The 22,918-nt window shown below is 47.5% G+C and overlaps 1 protein-coding gene across 1 annotated transcript in view; it reads right to left on the bottom strand.

Moving 5' to 3' along the window:
* LOC144095471 (disintegrin and metalloproteinase domain-containing protein 10-like) overlaps positions 1-22,918 on the bottom strand; it is a 47,846-nt gene that overhangs the window by 15,336 nt on the left and 9,592 nt on the right. Inside the window, exons 6-11 of the mRNA XM_077629199.1 lie at positions 20,933-21,119; positions 18,662-18,849; positions 17,095-17,284; positions 15,056-15,212; positions 7,054-7,152; positions 6,100-6,290 (exon numbers count right to left, since the gene is read on the bottom strand). Coding sequence (XP_077485325.1) covers positions 6,100-6,290; positions 7,054-7,152; positions 15,056-15,212; positions 17,095-17,284; positions 18,662-18,849; positions 20,933-21,119 — 1,012 coding nt within the window. The remainder of the gene's footprint in view (positions 1-6,099; positions 6,291-7,053; positions 7,153-15,055; positions 15,213-17,094; positions 17,285-18,661; positions 18,850-20,932; positions 21,120-22,918) is intronic.

Raw genomic sequence — 22,918 nt, forward strand, 5'->3', positions numbered from 1 at the left:
TCGTTTGCTCCTTCAGAGCCCCGCTTCTTTTCAGACAATAAAGAATGATATACTTTCAGACTACTTCGAGGCGCGCTATGTGAATAAGAACATTTGGATCTCCCTCATCACTGCTGCATCGCGGGTGAAATATCGATTGCAAAATAATATGTTGCCTGAGAATAGGCAATTGAGCATTTTAGCCTTTTTTGAAGCAGCGGTCTTAGCCTCGGCAAAGATATCGCCTATGCTCTTGCAATGAACATCCTTATCGCTGTGCAGTTTTTCTCATTTCTTCGTTTGGTTTGGTTTACGGGTTTTAACGTCCCAAAGCGACTCTGGATATATGAGGGACGCCGTATAGTGGAAGGCTCCGCATAATTTCGACCACCTGGGGATCTTTAACGCGCACTGACGTCGCAAAGAACACGGGCCACTGTTTCATAAGCAGCTAACATGTCATCAAATTTGCTGACTTATAGAAGAGCATAGGTAGAGGGGGGCCTAAAACGATGTTCGTCGATTCCGATCGTCTCTCTAAGAGCTAAGCATTTAGTCGTTGAAATTAGCAGAGGGCTGCCTCATGCTGCGGTTAGTCTCTTCGCTGCCCTGTGTTCGGCGACTAACAGTTGTCGTTGCTCCAGAAAAGACGAACAATTCAGGGGGCACTTTGTTGACCTGAAGTGCGGTGAGGCGAAAGCCTTTAGCGTGGAGTTTCTGCTTGTGCCAATGATGTGGGGATAAGATGTTAATTAAGCACACAATTGTTCGTGAATCTTATATCCTGGAAAAACTGGAGGGCGTTTGGGAGGCATCCGTCTGATTCGACGCCTTTCCGCAAACACTCTCCAGCATCCTTGACAAGGAGAACAACATACGCGTTTTCAGGAAGTAGCGTAGTCGTTAGCACGCTCAGCTGCGGAACGGAAGGATGATGGTTCGAATCCCATCATGTACAAAGATTTTTTCTTATCGACTTGCTGAAGAGCGTGACATCGTACGGACAGGTGTCGTGGCCGCGGATATGAGGCATTAAAGGCTTTCGCCTTAAAAACCACTTCGCATACGAAACGAAGATTCTCTCCTGCTATTTGAATCGAAGTTGCTTGCTTGACGAAACGCGCAGCGAAGCTTCATCCGGCTCAGCGACAACGTGGGTCGCTGTCCCTGTTTTTCTCAGCTATAAACCTCCCGACCTCAACGTCCGCGAGTCTCGTTCAATTCCTGGTGTATCCACTGGCGAAAGAGAGTTCTGCAAAACTCTATGCTATGCATCTCAGCGCTACCAAGATAGTGACGTTTTTAAAGGAGTATGGACACCAAATTTTGGCTGCGTTTTTTCTTCCTTGTAATGATGCGTAAGACATCATTTACAGGCGTCTACATGAATGTCAACGTATAGTATTCTATTGCGACATGTAAATAGTTCATTCAAATTTCTTCTCTCGTGCAGAATCAATTTAGGTTTTAACGGCCGAACGTTAGTTGTGACGTCAACTTTGAGGACCGCGTTAGGTGTAAAAAAATTGCGATGCAATCGCAGATTCGTCGTTTTTAGTTCACTACAGCGCTCATGGAAACATGGCTCAGGAGCCGGAATGAAAATGAATGTAGAAGCAGCGATTATACTGCAGTGTTAACATGGCTCACCTAACCTATACTACCATTTTACGCCACGGCCATAGTTCGCCTGTTGAAACCGAAACTGAAGAAATTCGATAACAGATTATTTGTCCGGTTGAGAGCAAATTCCAAGTTCTGATCAATGTATGCTAAAGCTCACAGCACAAAACAACCTCCACATCGAGCCTCTGACGCGAAGGGAACGCCATGGTGTGGCAATTACTTAGGTTTTTCTAGAACACCGCCAAAAGGACCGTACGAAGAAGGAACGCTTCAGAGAGGACATCACCGTGCTTAAAAAAACAAAAAACCAGAGAGCATGAACCGACTCGTCCAAACCAGAATTCCGACTGGGCGTGAGCTGTCAGAAGAGTTTGAGTAGAATGTTATCGTTTGCAACTCTAGATACCCTCAGCATAAAGAGAAAACAGGTGAAGAGCGCCTATCGGTCGGATGATTCCTCAAGTTGTGCTTGAATAATCGCTCACGTCTGGATACAATGTCTGGTGGTTGCTGCGGCATCGTCCCCATAACGTTCCGCCCCTTGCGCCATACTCTGGCGTTCAGTTCAGTTCAGAAAAACTTTATTTCCGGCAGATGGTGGTCTCCCTACCCCCTCTCAGGCTCGGCCGAAGCCTAAGCCCGATTAGGAGAAGAGGCCGTCGGCTGAGGACGGTGTAGCTGATGCTTCACGGCCTCAGCCGCCACGCGGGTGGGTTTGCGCTGCGCGTTGGGGTCCTCGCTCCGCAGCAGCGCCTCCCAGGCTTCAAGACTATTTATTTCTTCCTTAGCCCCTGGTGAGCTAAGACATTCCCAAGTAATGTGGTTTAGTGTACCCCTTTCCCCACAGTCGATACATTTTTCGTCACCTGGGTTCTTAGCAATTTTGACTGGCGATATGTATACCCCTGCTTGGATCCTCCTCCAGATATACGCCTCTTTGTGAGTAAGGGATACGTCTGGAGGAGGGTATATTCTTCTTACTAATTTGTAACCATCCGTAATTTCCTTGTACGTGATTGGGGCATCCTTAAGATTTGTGCAGACCGGTTGCTTCGCTGCTGCCCGGATGTAGGTTACTCGGGCTAGCAGATGAGCGGCCTCGTTACCAGCTATTTCTCCATGTGCTGGTATCCAGAATAGTGCAGCAGACCTATGTTTTGGCATGCTTTCCAGAATGCGTTTGGCTTCCCAAGAGACCAAGCCCTTACTAAAATTTCTGACAGTGGATTTACTGTCGCAAAGAATGTACCCTGCATTAGATCCTGCCAAGGCGAGCGCCACCGCCACTTCTTCAGCAGTTTCCGTGTTCTGGGTTCTGACTGAGGCTGTGATCAGGGGTTTTCCCTGACCGTCTACAACGGCCGAAACCGCAGCCCCCTCCAGACCCCCAGCAGCGTCTACGTATGCTACCTCCTCTGCAGGCAGCTCTCTGAACTTTTTTGCCATAGCCTTGGCCCTATGTTTTCGTCTATCTTTGTTGAACTGAGGGTGCATGTTTTTCGGTATGGGAGGAATTTTTATTTTGGACCTGATGTCGAGAGGTATATCTACCTTGCCTTCTATATTGCTATCAGGCTGAACCCCCACCCGTTCCATAATTTTCTTGCCTGTCCGGGTTTTGCTACGTCGTTCAAGCTGTGAAATTCTAACTGCTTCCTTAAGCTCCGCCCATGTGTTATGAACCCCCATTTTTTATAGTTCTTCAGTGGATGTATTTACAGGTAAACTTAGGGCTCTTTGTACACTTTTCCTAATGATTATATTCAGTCTGTCTACCTCCCCTTTGTTAAGTTCCATGAAGGGGGTGGCGTAGCAGATCCTGCTTGTGATGAAAGCCTGCGTGAGCCTGAGCAGGTTCCGCTCCTTCAAACCCCTTCCTTTGGTAGCTATTCTTCTAATTAACCCTGCTATCTTATCTGTATACTGTTCTAGTTTCTTTATTGTGCTAGCGTTCTAGCCTTTGGAATTGATGAAGAAACCAAGGATTCTGATTTCCTCAACTCTGGGAACCTTGCGGCCCTCAACTATGATGTTGATGTCTGGCTTAGGTCCGTATATTCCTTTGACGTACACTAGAACCTCTGATTGTTAGGGGAGCAGGCCAGCCCTCTCTCTTTGGCATATTTAACAATGATGTCCGCAGCCTGTTGTAGCTTATCTCTGGCTTCGAACGTACCAGGTTCGCTGATCCAAAGATTTATATCATCGGCGTACAAGCTGAATTTGAGGTTGCTAATTCTGTTGAGCAGGGGTGGGAGTCTCTCATTGCTATATTGAAAAGAAATGAGGATAGTACTGCCCCTTGTGGCGTGCCGGACCCCCCTATCTTTATTGGTTCCGACTTTGCATCCTGAAACCTCAGTATCGCTTCTCTGTTGGCGAGAAAGTCCTTTATGTAGTTGTATGTTCCTAGGCCCAGGTTTGCTTCTGTATGCTTCTAAGTATAGCTTCATGCCTAACATTATCGAATGCCTTAGTTAGGTCTAGGCCTAATATAACTTTCAACTCTTGTGAACGGTTCCTGATTATATCCTGCTATAGTCTTAGCATTATATCCTGAGTGCTTAACCCTGGTCTGAAGCCAACCATCTCGTGTGGCCATTTGTTATTGTCCTCCATATGCCTGGAAAGTCTGTTGAGCACTACATGCTCCATTACCTTTCCTACACAGGATGTAAGTGAGATTGGTCGCAAACTATTGAGTTCCTCGGGTTTCCCCGGTTTTGGTATAAATACAACTTCTGCCTGTTTCCAGGCTTTGGGAATATTTCCGGTTTCCCATACTTTCCCAATGTAGGCCGTGAGGTTGGTGACGGATACATCATCAAGGTTTTTAAGTACCTTGTTGCCAATGCCATCTGAGCCGGGTGCCGACTTAGTTTTTAGATTGCATAACGCAGCACGCACCTCCGCTTCCGTGATTGATGCATCCAGCTCCGGGTTGTCCTCACCACCATATTCTGGTAGAGGCCCAGCCGGTTCCTGGTTGATATATACTTCTGCCAGACGCTCGCATAGTTTTTCATCTGTGCCGTTGAAACTGCGCCTGACTTTCGTTTGTCTAACTCTTGCCTCTGATTTGGTTTTATCTGGGTCCAATAAGTGTCTGATTATATTCCACGTCTTTGTCAGACTCATTCCCTTTTCCATCTGATCGCAAGCGCTTAGCCAATTTTGCTCGCATACCTGAAAGGCATGCTTTTCTATTTCCCTGTTGAGTTAGCTTAGGTCCCTCGTTATCCGCCTGTTGTTCTTATTTTTCTTTTTCCTTTCCTCGAGGGTCGTTTTCTGCCGAAAAAGACTGAGAAGCCTGCTGTCCACGTTTTGTGGGGCGTCCTTGTCCTCTACCTCAACTGTAGTGTCCTCTACGTGTTTTTTCAGCAGGGTGGTCCACTCGCATATGTCGGTTATGCTGCCCATGTGTTCTGCTTCTCTTATGGCCCTAAATTTATCCCACTACATGATGGTTGGCTTCTTATATTTTCTCACCGCGATGCCCTTTCCTAAAGTAAGGGATATGATGATGTGGTCGCTACCTAGGTTCTGCCCTGTGGTGGCCCAGGTTGCCTTAGTAATGTTTCTGCTGAGGGTGAGGTCCAGAGAAGTATCCACCTTTCCTCCTGATCCTTCTCTCGTTGGCTTGCAGGGATCGTTATGCAGTGTGATTCCTAGGTCTTGAATGCATTCTAGCAATTGCCGACCCTTGGAATTTGCCTGCTTGTAGCCCCACTCCGGATGGGCCGCGTTGAAATCACCCATAATAACTAAGAGACATCTGCCTGCGATTTTGATTGCCTCCTTAAAGGTGGCTTCTAAGTTGAATTTCTGCCTTGGGTTGCTGTAAACGTTAAGAAGAAAAATGCTGTTAGATTCCCTCCTTCCGGTGATTATTTCAACAAAGACGGAGTCTGGTCCTTCGGACTCTATGTCATGTTTTATGACGGCCAGATTCTTTTTAACCAAAGTTGCCACCCTGGAGTCCGTCTTCCCGTTCCCGTAAAACTTATAGCCGGCTATTGTCGCCCCTGTTTTCGATGTTTCCTGCAGGGCCACGGCTATGGGTTCGACACCGCACATCGTTATGTACTGTTGCAGTAGCGCTCGTTTTCTGGCAAAGCCTCTGCAGTTCCACTGCCACAGAGCTTTAAGCTCCGGGCTTTCCTTGGGATTACTGTGATTGGGTTTCCCTGCCATTTTGCTCGTTTAAAAATTCCTCTATTCGGACAATTTTGGCCCCGAGGCTTGTCCCGATACTGTTGAGCGCAGCCGAGAATGCTTGCATTTTTTCGGTTATGTCTTTTATCTGTTCCTGAAAAATCTTAAAATATCCCTCGTATTCCTCTGGCGCTAAAAAGGGTCTGCTGACGTCATGTGAATACCCTTCATTCCAAAGCCGGGATGCTGATAAGCCACAGCTTTTTGCCATATGGCTCCGATTGCGAGGCGCACGCCCATGCTGCTCTTTTACCTTTGAAACGTGGTGCGTTGCCGTACCTTCGCTCTCGCACGCTATGAGGCACTTCTGGTCGAGGTTATACTCCGGGCCGGTGAGCGTGCACTCGTTCATGTTGTACTTGAGGCACGCCGACCCCTCGCATTCGCCGTTCAAGCACACCTGGGAACCCTTGTTGCATGAGGTCAGGTTGGCCTTGGGCTTCCCGTGCGGGCAAGTGGCGTTCTGGTTACTGCGGGCGTCCACGGGTCAAGGAAGCCTACACTCTAAACGCGAATAGGGCTACATGGGAGTAAGATGTCCTCTAGCATACTCCCTTTCATGAAAGAAAGGACAGCTCACTATCCTTTCAACTCCTTTCTGTTTAGAGTGTACATAGCTTGCATGTACTGCTCTTGCACTCATGTTCTGACACGACTTAAGGTGAATGCAGCACGAAAGGAACGAAAAAAAAGGCACATGCCGCTAACGCGGCTTTTCGTACTCATTTCTGCGTCGTTTTAATCGCACGCTTTAGAAACAGAATGAACGGCGTTAACTAGAGTGGACATATGTGCACGTATATACGGTCGAGCTGGTAACGCATCGGAACAGAAACAGCACTCTACACTCTAACCAGAAAGGAGTACGCTGTCATCTAGTAACTCCTTTTTATAAAAAGCAGTGCACTAGAGACAGCTTACTTTCTTTTTTGCTCCCATACAAGTGTATCAGTGTTTAGAGAGCAGAAACGCAACCAGGAGATGCCGCGGGTGCCATATAGTCGACCGAACAGATCAAGAAAAAAATAAGTATATTTCGTGTGTGTCTTTACGTTTGTGATAATTGGGGCCGGGGGGGGGGCAGGGCTATGTGTGGGTTTAGGTGAATTAAGGTATGGGGATGTCTATAGGCAGACGCAAACACAAACGCTGCACTGGTACAATGCCGGTAATCTTTGGTGTTATAAGTCGCTGAGTAGTACGAGTATTGTATAAAGTAAACAGGAAGGATACATGCATAACGCTGCTTCCCGGCACTCCGTGGCTGGGTGGCAGACAGTGCTGGAGGGCATCAGTTTGCAGTTCTTGTCGCAACATGGCCCGGAAGATGGGCTGCACAGGAAATCCAGACACGCGCCAGCGTCAGACGATCCTAGACACGCGGTACAATGAATGCGGTCTTGGGAGTTATTTGCCGAGTCCTATAGCCGGTAAAGAAAGGATGCGAAATTCACCGGCGAGAGGGTGAAAACACACGCATGGACGTCATCCGTAGAAAATGCACTGCCCCCAGCCCATGGGTTTGGGGCCATGCAGCAGTGAAACACGCTATATGTCGTCACCGCTTTAAATCCCTCAACTTCAGAGAAACTCGTGTCCTCTCTATACCCTTAGGAGAGCGGAAAGTTGGGCTAGTTGGTTGAAATGCATACTGAAGAAGGACCCTTTCATGGTGGCAAATTCTGAGGCAGTGGTGAGTCTACTCAGCAACAGCAACCCAGGACAGTGTACCTCTTTCAGCGTGGACATTGAGGACTTGTACTATTCAATGCCAAGTAACGAGATGATAAAAAGTGTCCAGGAATGCATTATGGAGCACAACGACGAGGCCGCATTCGTGTCCCGATGTGGTGTATCTGTTGGGTCTTTTTTGGAGATACTCACGTTTTATCTCAAATCAACGGTCATAGGGTGGAACGGGAAATTTTTCGTACAGCGAACTGGTGTTTGTATCGGGTCTCGCATAGCCCCTATCCTTAGCAACATTTTTCTGGCTAAGGTGGACAGAGCCATAGAAAAGAAATCAGGAGGGATAATTTGGAAGGCATGTAGGTATGTTGATGACTACTTAGTGTTGTCTTCTGAACCCAACCTGCAACGCACCGTCGTCAATGTGCTAAAACTTTTCAAGGAGTGCGGCCCTGGTCTCAATTTCACAGTAGAAGTACCAAGAGATGGAAGGCTTCAGTTCCTAGATCTGTCTTTGCATTTTCGCCCCAAACATGTTTGTTGGGCATACCACCCTAGGGCCAAAAAAGCGTTGCTTTATTATTCATCCGGTCACTCCAAAGTCATAAAGAACGGGATAGTCACTTCCTGTCTAAAAGCGGCCATCACCAAGTCTTGCTCACATGCTATCATGGAAAGCTTCGAGTCCCAGGTGAAGAGGCTGAAAGAAAGCGGGTACCCTCAGCATATAATTGTGGAAGCTTGTGGAAGATTGGTAAGGTGGGTCAAGGATGGGTCGCGACCTAAACTCCGGGAAAAAGAGCGTCAAAAAAATTTTGCCGTCATACCATATGTGCACAGATTGGCGCATGGACTGAAAAATGTTGCCGGGCGTTATCAAATTCCGATTGTGTTTTCCGCCCCTCGGAAGTTGGGAGCAATCTGTTCACAGGTGCACAAACGGATGGAAGAAGGAGGCGAAAGAACGGTACGAAAAACAAGAAAAACAAGAAATGAATGCAACATCAAACACAAAGCCCCGTTCGTTACCTGTGCCAGGGGGTTGTGTACAGATTGCCGTTGTCGTGTGGCGCTCTATACATCGGCCAAACTGGACGATGCGTGAACGAGAGATTAGGAGAGCACCGAAGATTGCTCGGGGGAGATTCTCTTGATTACCTCCCTAAACATTGCCGCACGTGCATTACAAACGACAAGGAAAACAAAATCCAGTGTAAACCGCTTTTTGAAAAAACGACCATCCTATTCAGGCACAGGGAGCAACTCACGCGGGAGCTCATGGAAGCCTTTCATATGCGCATCTGTGGCGATAAGTGCATTAGTCAGACTTCCGTCCGATTCTCTGATAGGGAGTATCTGTTCCTAACCAAATCATTGGGATTCACGGGGTAACTTGTGGTGTTCATGACGTTTGTTTGTTTTTGTTCTTGTTGGTATCACTATTTATTCGAGCATTGTCTGGAATAAACCTTCAGTTGTGAGTAGCGCTCGTCTTTGTTTGTCTCGCTTGTCCTCGTTTTTCCGCGCCAACTTCTTCGGTATGCTCTCTATACCCGAAGCTCAGGACTTCCAGAGGTCCTAGGAAGCTCCACAAAACGACTCAAAGGCATAAACCTCTTTGAGGTTATATTTACTGTAACCGAACTAAAGAACCGATCAAAGTTAACCTTATAAAAAGCACCGTCGAAAGCTAGCCACTTTAGCCCTCTTTCACTATTTTTAATATTCACTTCCGTCAAAGACCTCCTTCAAAAAACACTTCCTGTTTTCAGCTCGTCACAAAAACAGTCAACAGGTGTCACACTCTTGCCCATAAACAGAAATATTTGCGAAGCATTTCTTCATCCGAACAGCAAAACATTGGAACGGCTTTCGCAATGGCACTGTAATAATAAAATATGTGGTTATATTCGAAATGTACTGAAACATTTAGACGCATTTTAAGTTTTCTTGTACCTTTCCACCCAAACGTTGACCATTTGTACTTTGTTTTAGTATGCGGTTTTTATTGTTCTCTAATCCATGATGGAATTCTTACCCGTCGTTCTGCGACTCTTTTTATTCTTGTGTTTTGTTTTTCTTTTTAAACGATGAAAGCATTTGAGCGTTTTGAATTTTGATTTTGTAAGCTGTTTTCAAGTTTCATTTGTGCTTTGCACCTTGATGTTGGAATCGTGCAGAATATGGTCCTTTTTTGTTTTTTCTGTACAACCCACCCCTCACGTAATGTCCCTTTTTCGGGGTCTTTGTGGTTATAAAATAAATAAATAAGCTGTACATTATGCTGGCGAAGAATTAAGTATCAGCGCATGATGAAATATCACAGCATTTTAAAATTATGGTCAACTATTTACGAAATCAGCTGATGTACGGAGGGTCCTTACGTGAGGCTGCATAGCGGTGTCTACATGGGGACATTCTACGCAAAATAAGTTGAGAGGAAGAGATACTGCATACTAAAATGAAATTTGTGAAATGTAAAAGAAATGAAATTAAATCTTAACATTGCGCTTGATAACGACACTGGACCATAACTATAATAGTAATTTTCTCGAAAGAATACACCAGCAGTTGCAGGTGTACTGGCTGTAATTACGGTTAGAAAACTCAATGCGATATCAAACCACAGCACTCAGTACTGAGAGTCGTTAGCTTATAAGCTAACTAATAATCAAATTATACATTGTGCCCACAAACTGCCAGGAACTAAATTCTTGGCGGTAAGGCAAGTATGGATTTAACGGCGCCCCATAGACACATTTTTGGACGGACGCACATGGTTCGCAAAATTATGTGCATCAAGGTTTCTTTGCAGTCATTGCCAGGAAATCGCGAAAAGCGCTGAGAGTTCACTTTGCTGCCATCCCATGGCGCGTGGCTTTGAACATAAAACAAAATGTCGATTTCACATCACTCGTGACGTAAGAAAGAAAAAGAATGACCCAGTGGGCTGCCTTTGAAGAGCTGTAGGCCACAAAGATAAGCAACACTGTCTGGGCTCTGTACAGAATTCCTGGTAAAGTGGGGGCACTCGGAGCTAGGGGGTTGGGTACACGGATGGATGGATGGATGTTAGAAGCGTCCCCTTTGAAACGGGGCGGCGGCAGGTGGCATAATGCTCAGTATTCTTTTTCGCTATATTTCTCTAACCATTCCGTCATATTCAATGCTATTATTTATACATTCGTCATTTTTCAGGAGGTAAAAATTCTATTGATTTTACGTATCGTAGCAGGCCTAGCACTTCCTTGTGAGAGCGCCACATTTAGTGACGTGATTCGGGCGGCTCCTGAAGGTGGGTGCATGCAAACATATCTTCAGCCGCTTTGTTAACAGGTTGGCCCGACTAAAGACACGTGGCTGCGTGGAAATGGCAGCTATGTATACATAAATGTGAACATTTTTTGGTGCGTCATTATCACACGCCAGCCACACTTGGTGCATTCGTAAAGGTACAAATCAACGAATGCAGAAGTGACAGCAAGAATTAAGACTCGCTTTGTCATGCGCATACAGAAATGTCTTTATCAACACCGTATCGCAACAATAAAGGCACACCTGCCACAGATTTCGCTTACCAAAGCGCGCAATGCGCTGAGGTTCGTCTTGTCATGTTTCATGTCCAACATTCGGATAAAACTATTGAAATTTGGAAAATCATAAGATACTTTTATGGAAATACTAAAGGTAATGGTCCATTCTCCTGATGAGTAGTAACATCTTTCTTTTAAACTGTTTCCATTGATCGCATCGAAGAGTTAACACTGCCATAGAAAACCAACGGGGAACGCTTTTTGACGGTAACAAAAAAGTTAATGGAAAAAAAATTCGACTGCCGTCGGGTGATGTGCGGATATCTTGATTTTTAGATTGAAATCTTACGTTATGTGAAAAAATTGCGTTGATCAATGGTTTCCAGCTTAAAAGTGCTTTTGTCCAGAATTGCTGGGTATGTTTTCGTGCTGATCGTTCATTGTACACACACCATGGAATTCAGTATCTCCCTGAATACCTTTTGGGTAACGGCAGCTTGCTTTAGGTGATTTCAGAAACCACCGGGATTCTTCGAACGATCTTCTTGCTTTGAGTCAAAACCAACGAGGTATAACAAAAAAAAAGTTTCTTATTTCTACCCTACTGCTTTATTTTATTACCCATAGCGCCGAGTGGCCTAACTGGGCGACATCGAAAGCATGACTCGCTTAGGAATCCGGCGACAGGCCAAATGAATTAGAGTAAAATTTGAATATAATTGCAATTTCACCTGGCATGTAGACAAAGATATCTAATCTTCGAGGAACGCCGCATTGGCATGAAGTGTGCAGAGTCGACTCTATAGCCACTGGCTGCGCCGGTCAAAGCGCGCGCGAGAGAGAGAGAGAGAGAGAGAGCAAAGCTTTGTTAAGGATATAGAGAGGATTAGCCGGCGCAGTTGGTGAATGCCCTCTTCTTGGTCCGCGTCCCTAGTCCGGGATGCCGCAGGATCCCGCTTCCTCGCGAGCCCGGCATGAGAGGGCAGCTTGTGCCGTCGCATTTGAGGAGGAAGGTCCCCAAGCCTCTTTAGTGGGGGTGGGGAGGGAAGTGGGGACTGTGTTGACAGGCCCCCACCATGTGGGATAGAGAACAGAGCTCGTCACAGTGTGGGCACAAAGAATTCACTCTCGGGTCATAGCGAGCAGCCATGGTGGGACACCAGTCAGTGGATGTCGCAGAATGCGTTCGTCTGCTTTCGACAGCCCCTTTGCCGGTGGAGGGAACTGGCGATGCCTGTCTTTGCAATAATAGTCGACGAGTTCTCGAAACCGCAGAAGCGGTCGGCTAGGCTCATCGGTTGGGTAGGACGCGGAAGTAGGTGCCCGGAAGATAAGTGCTCGGGCAGCCGCATTCGCAGCTTCGTTCTCTCGCTTTACGATGAATCAAGCTCCGCACATAACCTCGAACAGGCTCCTTCGTACCTAAGAAAACTTACTTTCATCACACTCATACGAGAAATTAAATATGCTTCAGCCATTCCGGATCCAGACCAAGCTTACCAGACCAGTATATGTACATGGTAGTGATTTTGACCTATTGTATTCTTGCGATGTAACGCCCCCTCCTTATGTAATGTCCCGCGACCAAGGGGTCTTGAAGGGTCAATAAATGATGATGATGATGATGATGATGATGATGAAATATTACTGAGTCCTTGCAAAACCGTACTGTGCATTTCATTTGTTGAGACTATCAACATGCTTCCAGTGCCACTGTCTTAGAAAAGTGCGCCGAATTTGGAGACTTCTTTCACTGTCATAACTTTCACGATTAGCGGTCTTCCATAAGTACCATCATTTCACCACGATTTTTTTCCACTCACCATCAATCAGCCTACTTTGCGCTTCTCGACCATGCACACAAAGTTAAGCGCATCGCGTGTCGTTCGTCTGCATTTGCGAAGTCATTATTACCACGCACTATCATCGAGTGGAACTTGCCATCTCGCATAGCCATCGAACTTTACGCATCGAAATTTCAGGATCTAGTACGTGATGACTTTGGCATTAAAATATTTTTCTTGATGCTTTTTTCTTTTTTGCAATATTACGATTGCTTCTTGTTTCTTTTTCGAGCCTAAAAACGCACTCCGTTTCACTACTCTCTCAGTATGCCTTATTTTTTCGCTGCCTTGGATTGATATTACAATGATCTCACTCCACTCTCGCATGTTTGTATTTGCAGGTGTGTATATTAAGTTACCGTGCTTTAACTAGCCTGTTGATTGCAGCCCATGGTATAGAGAGAAGACAGGTGGATGGGTTTCTTGGCAACACAAGGTGAACGCAGGAAGGGAAAGCCTCAAGGTGCTTGCCAACGTTTCGACAAGAGGACTTGTCTTCCTCTGGACGTACGTGCTGTACATGCTTCTAGTTCCTGAAGTTAGATACTGTGTACTACACCCCTCCCCCTTTATGTAATACCCTCGCAAGAGGATCTTTAGGGGAGTAAAAAAATTAACTAATGCATTAATTTATGCATGCGTCTTCTTTCGCTCGCTGTTCATTGCGGTAACAAAATTTCCACTTTGCCTACAGAGCTCGACAGTACTGCAGAAGTATATATACGCACTGTACCGTGTTATGCTGCTTTGCATGTACAACAAACGGTTACCATGACGTCACACGTGGACTTTCAGTCATGTGATGCATGCAAAAAGTTGAGGGAGAGTATGGCGCGATAGCGTTAATGGGGCCTTTCAGCGGTCGGGGGTACTCTCTTCGTGTCACTTCGCAGACAAGGACGCTGTTCTTTATTTCACCATCCCATAACGCTTAACCTACCCTTAAGTGTTCAAAGCGATAGCATTAGAGATTCCTCCTGCTCAAGAACGCCTTCTCTGCCACCAAGGTTCTGCCTGCATGCTCATATATGCAGGATTGGTCATTTACTGTGTTACATTCATAGATTGCGGGGAGTTCTCATGCCACTCCTGGCTGGGGTGCAGCGTTTAAGCGATGCGCCCCTGTCACGGCAGGCGGCTGTTTCGAATACAATGATCGATGAGGCTTGTGAGACCCAGGTTGCTCTTCCCAAGCAACCTCTCACGGCCAGTCTAGGTTGTGATGACATCACAAGGTCACGTGACATAGGTAGCAGATGGGCCACCTGTTTCTCTGGGAAATTTTCGCTGACGCCGTAGCCGACGACGATGATGACGCCGGGTTTTCCGCTGAACAAGACCCTTAAGGCTATCCCTTTAAAACTACGGCACAATCGCTGTTTTTTCCTTCGCTATGACAGGCTAGCGTGAGCGAGCTCAAAAGGCGGTCGAAGCAGCGATTATGCCGTAGTTATTGCGTGCTTCCCGTGACATCAAGCTTATTTGTGACGTCACAGCCACATTTAGGTCGCTGAGACCTAAATAACCAAATTGGAAACGAAACTGAATTAGAAATTGTTTATTGCGAATCAACCCTGGTGTGTAGGAGAGGTCGACGTAGTGATCTATGTTAACTAATGTATTCGCGTCAATCTTAACGAGAAACCACGGAACGAAAATCTGGTGTCCCCAGACCTTTAAAGCGACAAACTCGAGCTCGCCTATATCTACAGGTTACCGCGTTCAAAAAAAAAAAAAAAAAGAGAGATACGGCACAAATTATACAGAGGTATTGGCGCCAACGGCTGCTTTCGCAGGCGAATTGCGGTGACCGCTAAACAGCGTCTGTCCTGTTTGTTTCTGCTCTTTGTCCTTTGTATTTTAACGCTAGAAATATGTCGCAGTCTGTGGACCGCTAAACAAATTCTTAGTACGGATCCCTGAGCCTATGTTACAACGCCATTTACTTCTAGACTGTGATCTTGGAGTCCATTTCTCTGTTGGCATCCTGAGTTCGAATCCAATGGCGAGCGAAAAAATTACCTCATTAAAAAAAATTTTCTCAGCTATAAATGCATCTTTTGCTGGAACGTTAACACCTACATGACAACACCGAACCAAACAATCGAGTTTAACTAAGAAAAAAAGATTGGGTGTTGTGGTCCTTAGCGGCCCTTCAAGGACCCTCACCTGCACTGCTTGCCCGGCTGCAGCGTGCACCCCTCGGCCCGGACAGCGTTGTGGCGTGCGTAGCAGCACTTCTCCTTGCAGTCGGCCTCGGTGTAGCCGCAGTCGCACGCCTCCCGCCCTTCGACCAACTCGTTGCCGCAGATGGGCTTACTCTCCTCTGCGCGGAAGCGGCACTACTCAGCGCCCACAGATATTTACAGGGAAGCGCTCCTAGCTCCGGAAAACACTGACGCCGTCTTTTGAGGGCCGCCTCTGTGAGATACTGTGCGACAGTTCAGTGTGCGACCTCTGTTTTTCACTCCTTAACAAAAATTCGGGAGAGCTCTCAGCCAGCACCGCTAAGCCTAACGAACTGTCACGTTCTCTTCTGCACATGCAGGATAAAAAAAGGAGGGAATGTTCGGCGATAGCCTTGAAGCCTAGTAAAAAAAGAAGAAAAAAGGAGAGAGTCTGTCCTCCCGTCACCACGCCACGTGATAGAGTGCGGCGAGATATGTATAGCCCCGCTGCGCACGCGCATGCGCAGATCAGCGCAGCAAATTGTCTGTCGATCAACCTCTTTGCTGTAGATGCCCGCGCCATGGGCCGCGCACACCCACGCACTAAAATGCACCAGCACCTAAACATAAAAGACCTATTGGGAGAGCGAAAAACGGAGAGGGAACGGCTTCACGAGCACTTGGCTTGGCAAGGCGCTGGCCGCTTGGCGTCGTGCTCCCTCATGAGTTTTTTTTTCCTCCATGGTTCTGCAGCCGCTCGGTCCTTGTCCTTTTCCTACGTCACGGGGTTCGAACCCGGCCGCAGCGGCCTCATTTCGATGGAGGTGAAACGCAAAGGCGTCCGTGTGCTGTGCGATGTCGGTGCACGTTAAAGATCCCCAGGTGGTCGAAATTATCCAAGAGCCCTCCACTACGGCACCTCTTTCTTCATTTCTTCTCTCAGTCCCTCGTTTATCCCTCCCCTTACGGCGAGATCCGGGTGTCCACCGAGATATGTGACGCAGTTACTGCGCCATTTCCTTTAAAACCAACCAATTTTTATGTTTTCAATGTTCAAATCCGTGCACTATCTGGTAGCAGCCAACTAGAAGTGCTGGTCTCGATTCCCGGGTAATTATGCAGCAATGTCTCCGCGCTGGCAGTAGTGTTCCTGCAATATGAAATCCCCCAGAATGGTGGAAGCTCCGAGCTGAAGCCCGCAGTGCACAGCGAGTACGGGTACGGCTGTCAAAACTAGAACCGGCGCTTTCCAAAGTCACACACAAAATGAGGTGAGCATGCTTAGGGGTCAACTGAACGCGCTTTAAGTGCCTTGTGGTCTGGATTTGGACGTCACTCTAGAGCTCGAATCATTTTTTCCCGTTGCCTTTAAGCAAAAGAACGGGGAGTGGGCTTTCCACTCTTGAATGCTGGGTGTGTCGAAACGCGGTAAAAAACACGACAGACTCGTATTAAAATGCACCGAATATTTTGCCATTATTACTGCACGTTTGAGGGCAGAAAAGATCATAAAAGGTCTGTTGTGACGACAGATGATTTTCGGTTGTCTTTTCCGACTGGGAACGGAAAGAAAAATTGTCCAAATTTCACATTTTCACCACAAGCTTACCCCATCTCACGTTATGGAGCTATAAGCTAATGCGCCCACAGGCACGTATACGTCGCCCCGCAGTCAAGTGGTCCAAGGTTACACACAGAGATAGAGAGGTTCTCTGATCGAACCCCAGCTTGCGCTGAGTACTTTTCTTTTTGCAAGAAAAAATAAAGCCCTTAGCTTCTTGTCATGCGCCATGCGGTAGGAAAGCCAGTGGCCTAGAGCGTTGTGGCGAATTCCTGGTTACTTCTTAAAAGAGGGAGAAAGAGAACAAGAGACAAGTAGTAGACCTGACAAGCTCTTCGTCACTATGCCCTTTCTTGACCACAGCTTGGCTCGCTGTTCCTTATGAAACACAGATCACCAAGTAACCCAGCGAACCATTTCATTTTTTAAGGACGTCGGCCCATCCAAAACAAGAGTGGGCAGCCGTTGAGGTGACTTGCCTTCGAAGCAGTTCTCGCGACTCGACTGTCCGTTCACCATGGGCTTAATGACTTCGGTGATGTTGCCGATGCTGCAGTTGGAGAAGTCGCGGTTGTTGGGCTCGGTGCCCTGGCTCGCCTGGGGGTACATGATGTAGTTGCCGCCCTTCTTTTTGCCCGGCACGCAGGGGCTGCTGTCCGGCTGGTCGTGCTGCAGCGCCGTGCAGTTGGAAACGAGGATCGGAACCGTAGAATTTATCCAGCGAGCTTCCCTCGTCCAAAGCGCACGTCCTCTCTATACGCTGCATATGACGCTGCCAGCCGAGGTATACGACGGCGGCTCTCTCCCTCTATGGCATTCGAAGGCCCATCGATTTCCCTCTACCACAGGTACTTCATCACACCAGTCTTGAAACTGTGTTTCGAAACCCGGCTGTTCCCTGGGGCCACTTCGCAGTGGTTAAGTGGCAATGGCGCCGCGTATGAGTAGGGCTGCCTATCATCGGTGGGGCTCTGGAACTTTCATTTATTTTCTATATTCAAGTTCGGAAAAGCGCCGGGGAGTTTGAACCCTGCAGGATTCCACGGCAATCTGCTGGACACCACCGCATTTATGTACATGGGACCTGTGTGATCGCAACAAGTGTGATCAAAGAGCTCTGTGCTGGACAGTAACATTCGCAGTGTCCATCAGAGGCATACCAAACCACAGCGGCAGGCGTGGTGCGTATTAATGGACGGCATGTTCGACGTGGAACGTGGCTGAGGTGGAAACAGATAGCTGAGAAAAAGCACAGCCATGCCACTCACGGCATGAGGACTAGCAGAATCTAGATCGCCGCTGCGATATGAGGGCGGATGTTTTGCCTCATCAACCTTACAGCCTAAGGTTCCCAAGGTTAAAGAACATCTAGTGGACACACACTTCGCGTATGACGACGTGAGATGTCTGGCCTGGGCTGAGAAATTAGGCGTTCCTGGTACGAAAGATCTCGATGCACATACATTTTGCGAAACTTCAGCTGTTGGTTTTCAGCATTGTGACTGCCATCGTCGCATCGTGCATCGTATGCGCCTTCAAGTTGAAAAAAAATATGCTATTTCAAAGCAGTGCAACTGTATAACATCACTTCGCAACCGAAATTTCCCGTAAACCACCCCACAAAAGAGGGTTCCCGCACCATCAGGAAGAAGGCGCCACTAAACTGCGGTGGCGGGCAGATTTTATTGGTTGTCGTCGTTCCCATGCCTGCTGTTGTGTGGTGACAATCACTGCTCGGTTGGAAAGCGCCATTTTGTTTCCCAAAGGATTGCGTAGACCTCTGGTGTGGACATTAATCTTCAACGTATCTAAGTGAAGTAGCCTTCCTATCCAATGCAACTGCACAGGACGATGTCGTGACCTGAACAGTCGATAATGCCGCTCTTCCGTATTTTATTTCGTGCCGCCAAACTGAGCGATCAGAAATGGCGCAGTGGTAATTAAGTGGGCAAAGCTGAACACGAAGGTTGCCTAGAGGCTCAAGGTTGCTGCAAATGCGGTATGTGCTGTCGCTAATGCCTAATCGTTGCGGGTTGACATACTCACGGGTGACCCGAAGTTGTGGCCTATCTCGTGGCACAGCGTGATCTCGCTGGCCGCCTGGGACACGTACTGGCCGTAGTTGATGAACGTTATCATGCCCGTGTTGAAGCTGAGGCGGGACAGGCCGTGCTGAGGTTTTGACGGGTCCTCCGGTGCCAGCCGGTTCTTGTCGCACACTCCCAACATGCTTGCTGGAAGGGTTCGTGGGGCAACATTCACACTGCGGCGAACGCTAACTTGACTGACTGATCCAATTATATGCAGATTACTCATGGTCAAATTTAACTATTTACATTTAATGCCAATCAATCGGTCAAATGACGGGCAGTATTTTGTTTCACAAGGGATTCTGTAGACCGCTGGTGTGAATATTATAACCATTTAGGTACAATAGAGAGTTTTAGTTTCACGTACGTAGAGGCTTCACGTACGTAGAGCTCTTACGGGTGACCAGTGCGCATGCGCAGAACGCAAAGGGTATGCGCGAGTCTCACGTACGTACGTGAGATTCGGTTTTTTACGTTGCGGTCTTTGCGTCGCTTGCGTACGTAGCGGTGACAAACATGGCGGCGCCCTGCCCGCCGCTTCACAGCGATAGCAGCTTCGTCGCTAATCCCTCGAGGTGATATTGTGTTCTAAACTGTTGTATTCGCCTTCGATTTGCCCATTCTTACCCTCGCATAAGGTTTCAAGCGACAAATAGCTTTTGTTTTTCAGACAGAGGGGCGATTTTTCAGCTGTTAAGCCTGACGAAGTAGCGTTGGTTGTCGTCATAGCAACGGTCTCGCTATGAATGGCTTGGCTTAAAGACTTGTCTGGGATGATTTACGCTACAACCAGTGTCTGTGTTTCTTAGTAGATGGCGCTAGGCGTAACGCGCGGCGTGTTTCGCGTACGTGTAACTATAAGGGTTTCAAACGACCTGCGTGCAGGCTACGTAGACTTCTCACGTTTGCGTACGTGAACCCTCTACGTACGTGAAACTAAAACACTCTAATATTAACCTCATGGTCTCGATGCCCGTGTAAAAAGTTGGTCGTTTGAATAAATTAATAGTTTCTCACTACGGGGCCTACAACTGTCCATGATTTCTGATGCGCGCACAACACAACGGTTACTGATGGCCAGTACTTTTGATTATGATGATGAATTTTAATGCCGCAAGGACAACTCTGCAGCCAAAGAGTGCCATGACACAAGGCATTTTCCTTTACACAAGGAGGGGTCAAAGTCCCCTTTCTCTGATCAATTCACCCCCATGAGCTCAACGTCAGGCCAGGGGAAAGATTGTACCCGTTGCGAACCGATGGGTATTCGGCGGCAAGAATACCAATACTGCTGAAATGGGTCGCACACTGCAACAGCGTCGATGTCACACATGCAACTCGCTTACTCGTCCTCTTGTGTGAGTAAATGTCATGAGCAAATGGGGACGTCCTCCTGGTGCTATTAGGCTTTGGCTTCGACTTACGTCTTTATCAGAGATACACCGAGTCGTATACATAGTAAATGACGCGATGCCTTTCCATAGTGCATCTAAATGTGGCGAAACGAGATGCGTGCCCGTTAGCATGAAAGAACTAAAATACGCAGACTTCGAGACCTGCTAGTGAGAAAACGCTATGAGTGCCGCCTGGCGTGTCCCAGCCAACTGCTTTTGTTCACACAGCAGAAGAGGAAAATATGCAGCGCAAAAAAGTCATGGACGACCGAAGAAAGACAAACACAAGCGCTTACTTTTCTTTTGTCGTCCATGCGTTTCTTGCGCTGCATATTTTCCTCTTCTGTGATGAACCAACAGGCCAAAATTACCGCCCTTCATCAGTTCACACAGCAGTAGCGGCCGTTTGGACCCAATCAATCATGTCGCGCAGACAGGGGCGTGTTTGTGGGGAAGCGGAGGAGAGGAGGAGATTTTGCCGAGAAAAATCCTGCTGAACCCCATTTATCGGTGAAAAAAAGTTCAAATACGTGATTCAAAACGGACCGCCCCAGTCATATAGGCAGCGCGTAACGACATCTAATTGTACTGTAATGGTTTATTGGACAATTTTTGCTTCATTATTCTAGCCTCCGCTCTCATTCACAGTGGTGCTTTCATGCCACTGACGTCTTCTGAATTCTAGCGCTTGGTGACTCCGAGCCGCGCGGGTACCATCAGAGTGAAAGAAAAGAAGATTGTCTCTAACAAAATGCGTCGCTGGTGCAAATGTGGCTTCGACTGAAGGCCCCATAAGGAGGCGGGACTTCTTTCCCGCGCGGGACTCCGCTCACCCGACGCGTTTCCCACGTAGGCCAGCCCGAGGACGCCGTCGTCGAAGTCTCGGTAGGTCCACGTGTAAGCGAGGCAGTATTCGTCGAAGTTTGCGGACTTAGCCGTCATCAGCAGAAACAGGGTGGGGTCCATGTTCGCCTCGCAGAAGGGGTTGCTACCGGCTGAACAGCTTTTCGTATCGTTAATCTGTAGGGGTTTAGAAAATGGTGCAGTCAGTCCCTCTGGTAGCAAGACTGCGGCGTCCGTACCAAGGATGCGACATTCTTTTAGAGCGCTATAAAACCACCAATCTTCAATTTCGCTGGTGTTTGTCCGAAGCCTCTGGCAGGTTGCCACCTGCCCACTGGGTTGTGGACAACCTGCCAGCATGCTTAATGGCCACTATGCAAAAACTTTAAAGTGAAAAAAAAAAAACACTACGGCCGCCAGTGGCTTTCGAATCCGCGGCGGCGCGAACAGATATGCTTCGCAGGCCACGACATAATGCCTCTGCGTCATCGCCGCAGCCGAACATCTTGCGTGTTTATCTGCTAGTCTCCGATGCTCTGCTTTTTACGCAGTCTTCATCAAGTTCTGTCCGTATGCAATGGATCCAGAACACACTGCAATAGCATTGCCGTCTTAAACCGAGCCTCGGACCGAAGTCATATCCGAAGTGCTGGCACACCCAACTCGCATCAGGCCTAACCACGCTAAATCGTAATTTTTCTATTTGCCCTGCTAAAATATTGAGGCTTAAAGTGCCCATACTCTGAAAGGTGAGTGGAAAACACCTCAATATATTTTAATGCCTTTTAAATCAGCGCATATTCGCGTTGAAATAATCAGATGCAGGAAATTGCGCTCAGTGATCGTGACAGCTCATTGGACGCCGTTAATATGCATGCAGAAATAAAACATATGGGGCCCAAGCTTCACGAATGAGATCTGTCGGCGAACACTGACGCCGTTATTTTGACTCATGCCTTCTGAATGGTTTCGTTATTACGGTAGTCGTAAACGGACCTCTAGTAGGTATTTTAGGACTGCGTGCGGACAAGGGGGCGGCTGCTATTTAGCCTCTTGATTCGCCGACGCGAAGGAGACGCCACTTTTCAACATAAGCTTCGTTTATATCACAAAAAGGCGCCAGGGATAGAGTAGGCGCCAATAAAGAAGCACAAACATGAGGCAAATCACAGCAGCGACGCTCGTGTGTCCGGCCTAGGGTATAAAAATATATTGTGGCCCTGGCAGCATGCTAAAAAGCAATTCGGGCGACCGCCTGTCTTCAGAAGAATATCAAAAGTCCATTTCGGGATGAAACAAGTTAACGTCTATTTCAGGTTATTCCTCTGTCACGTTTATTCACGAGGCGTCGTCGTTTACACTTTCCAGCCCTCGCAGTCGCGGAAGTTCAGGGCTCCGTCCAAACTTACTGCCGAGCCCGAAATGCTTTCATTAAACTCGCCTAAGAGCATGCGTGACGTACGTACAAAGGACCGAATTTGCAGCTAGAAAGATCAGGCAGGGTATAGGGTTAATTGAAGGAATATGGCAGAAGCCTTTGTTTTATTGTAGTGCCCATAGTTGTCCTTGGACGCGTACTTGACCAGAAGGTTACGCAGGCATCCATTACAAGCAGATCACGACGAAGGATAGTCGGCTTGCACATGGTTCGGGTATACCTGTCTGTCCCCACTATCTTTATACCTCGTTTTACCTTGAGTTAAATAGTGCGCCTGAAACTGCGTCGTGGGTCACCGGTGAGTCTCGTCATTCTTTCAATTTTTTTTTTTGCTGTGCGGCCACGAATACTGGGTCCCACGATGAGGCCGTGGGACAGATTTTATATTGAGGTCCTCCTCCTTGACCTCGCAACAAAATCTGACCAATGGTTTCATTATGTGACCCAGTGTTCAAGGCTGCACAGCATAGATAATTGACGTAACCTGCCCTCATGACCCACGACGCAGTGAATGTGTTGAATACAGCTCGTACCCTGC

The sequence above is a fragment of the Amblyomma americanum genome, chromosome 6 (assembly GCF_052857255.1).
Source record: "Amblyomma americanum isolate KBUSLIRL-KWMA chromosome 6, ASM5285725v1, whole genome shotgun sequence".
NCBI lineage: Eukaryota > Metazoa > Arthropoda > Arachnida > Ixodida > Ixodidae > Amblyomma > Amblyomma americanum.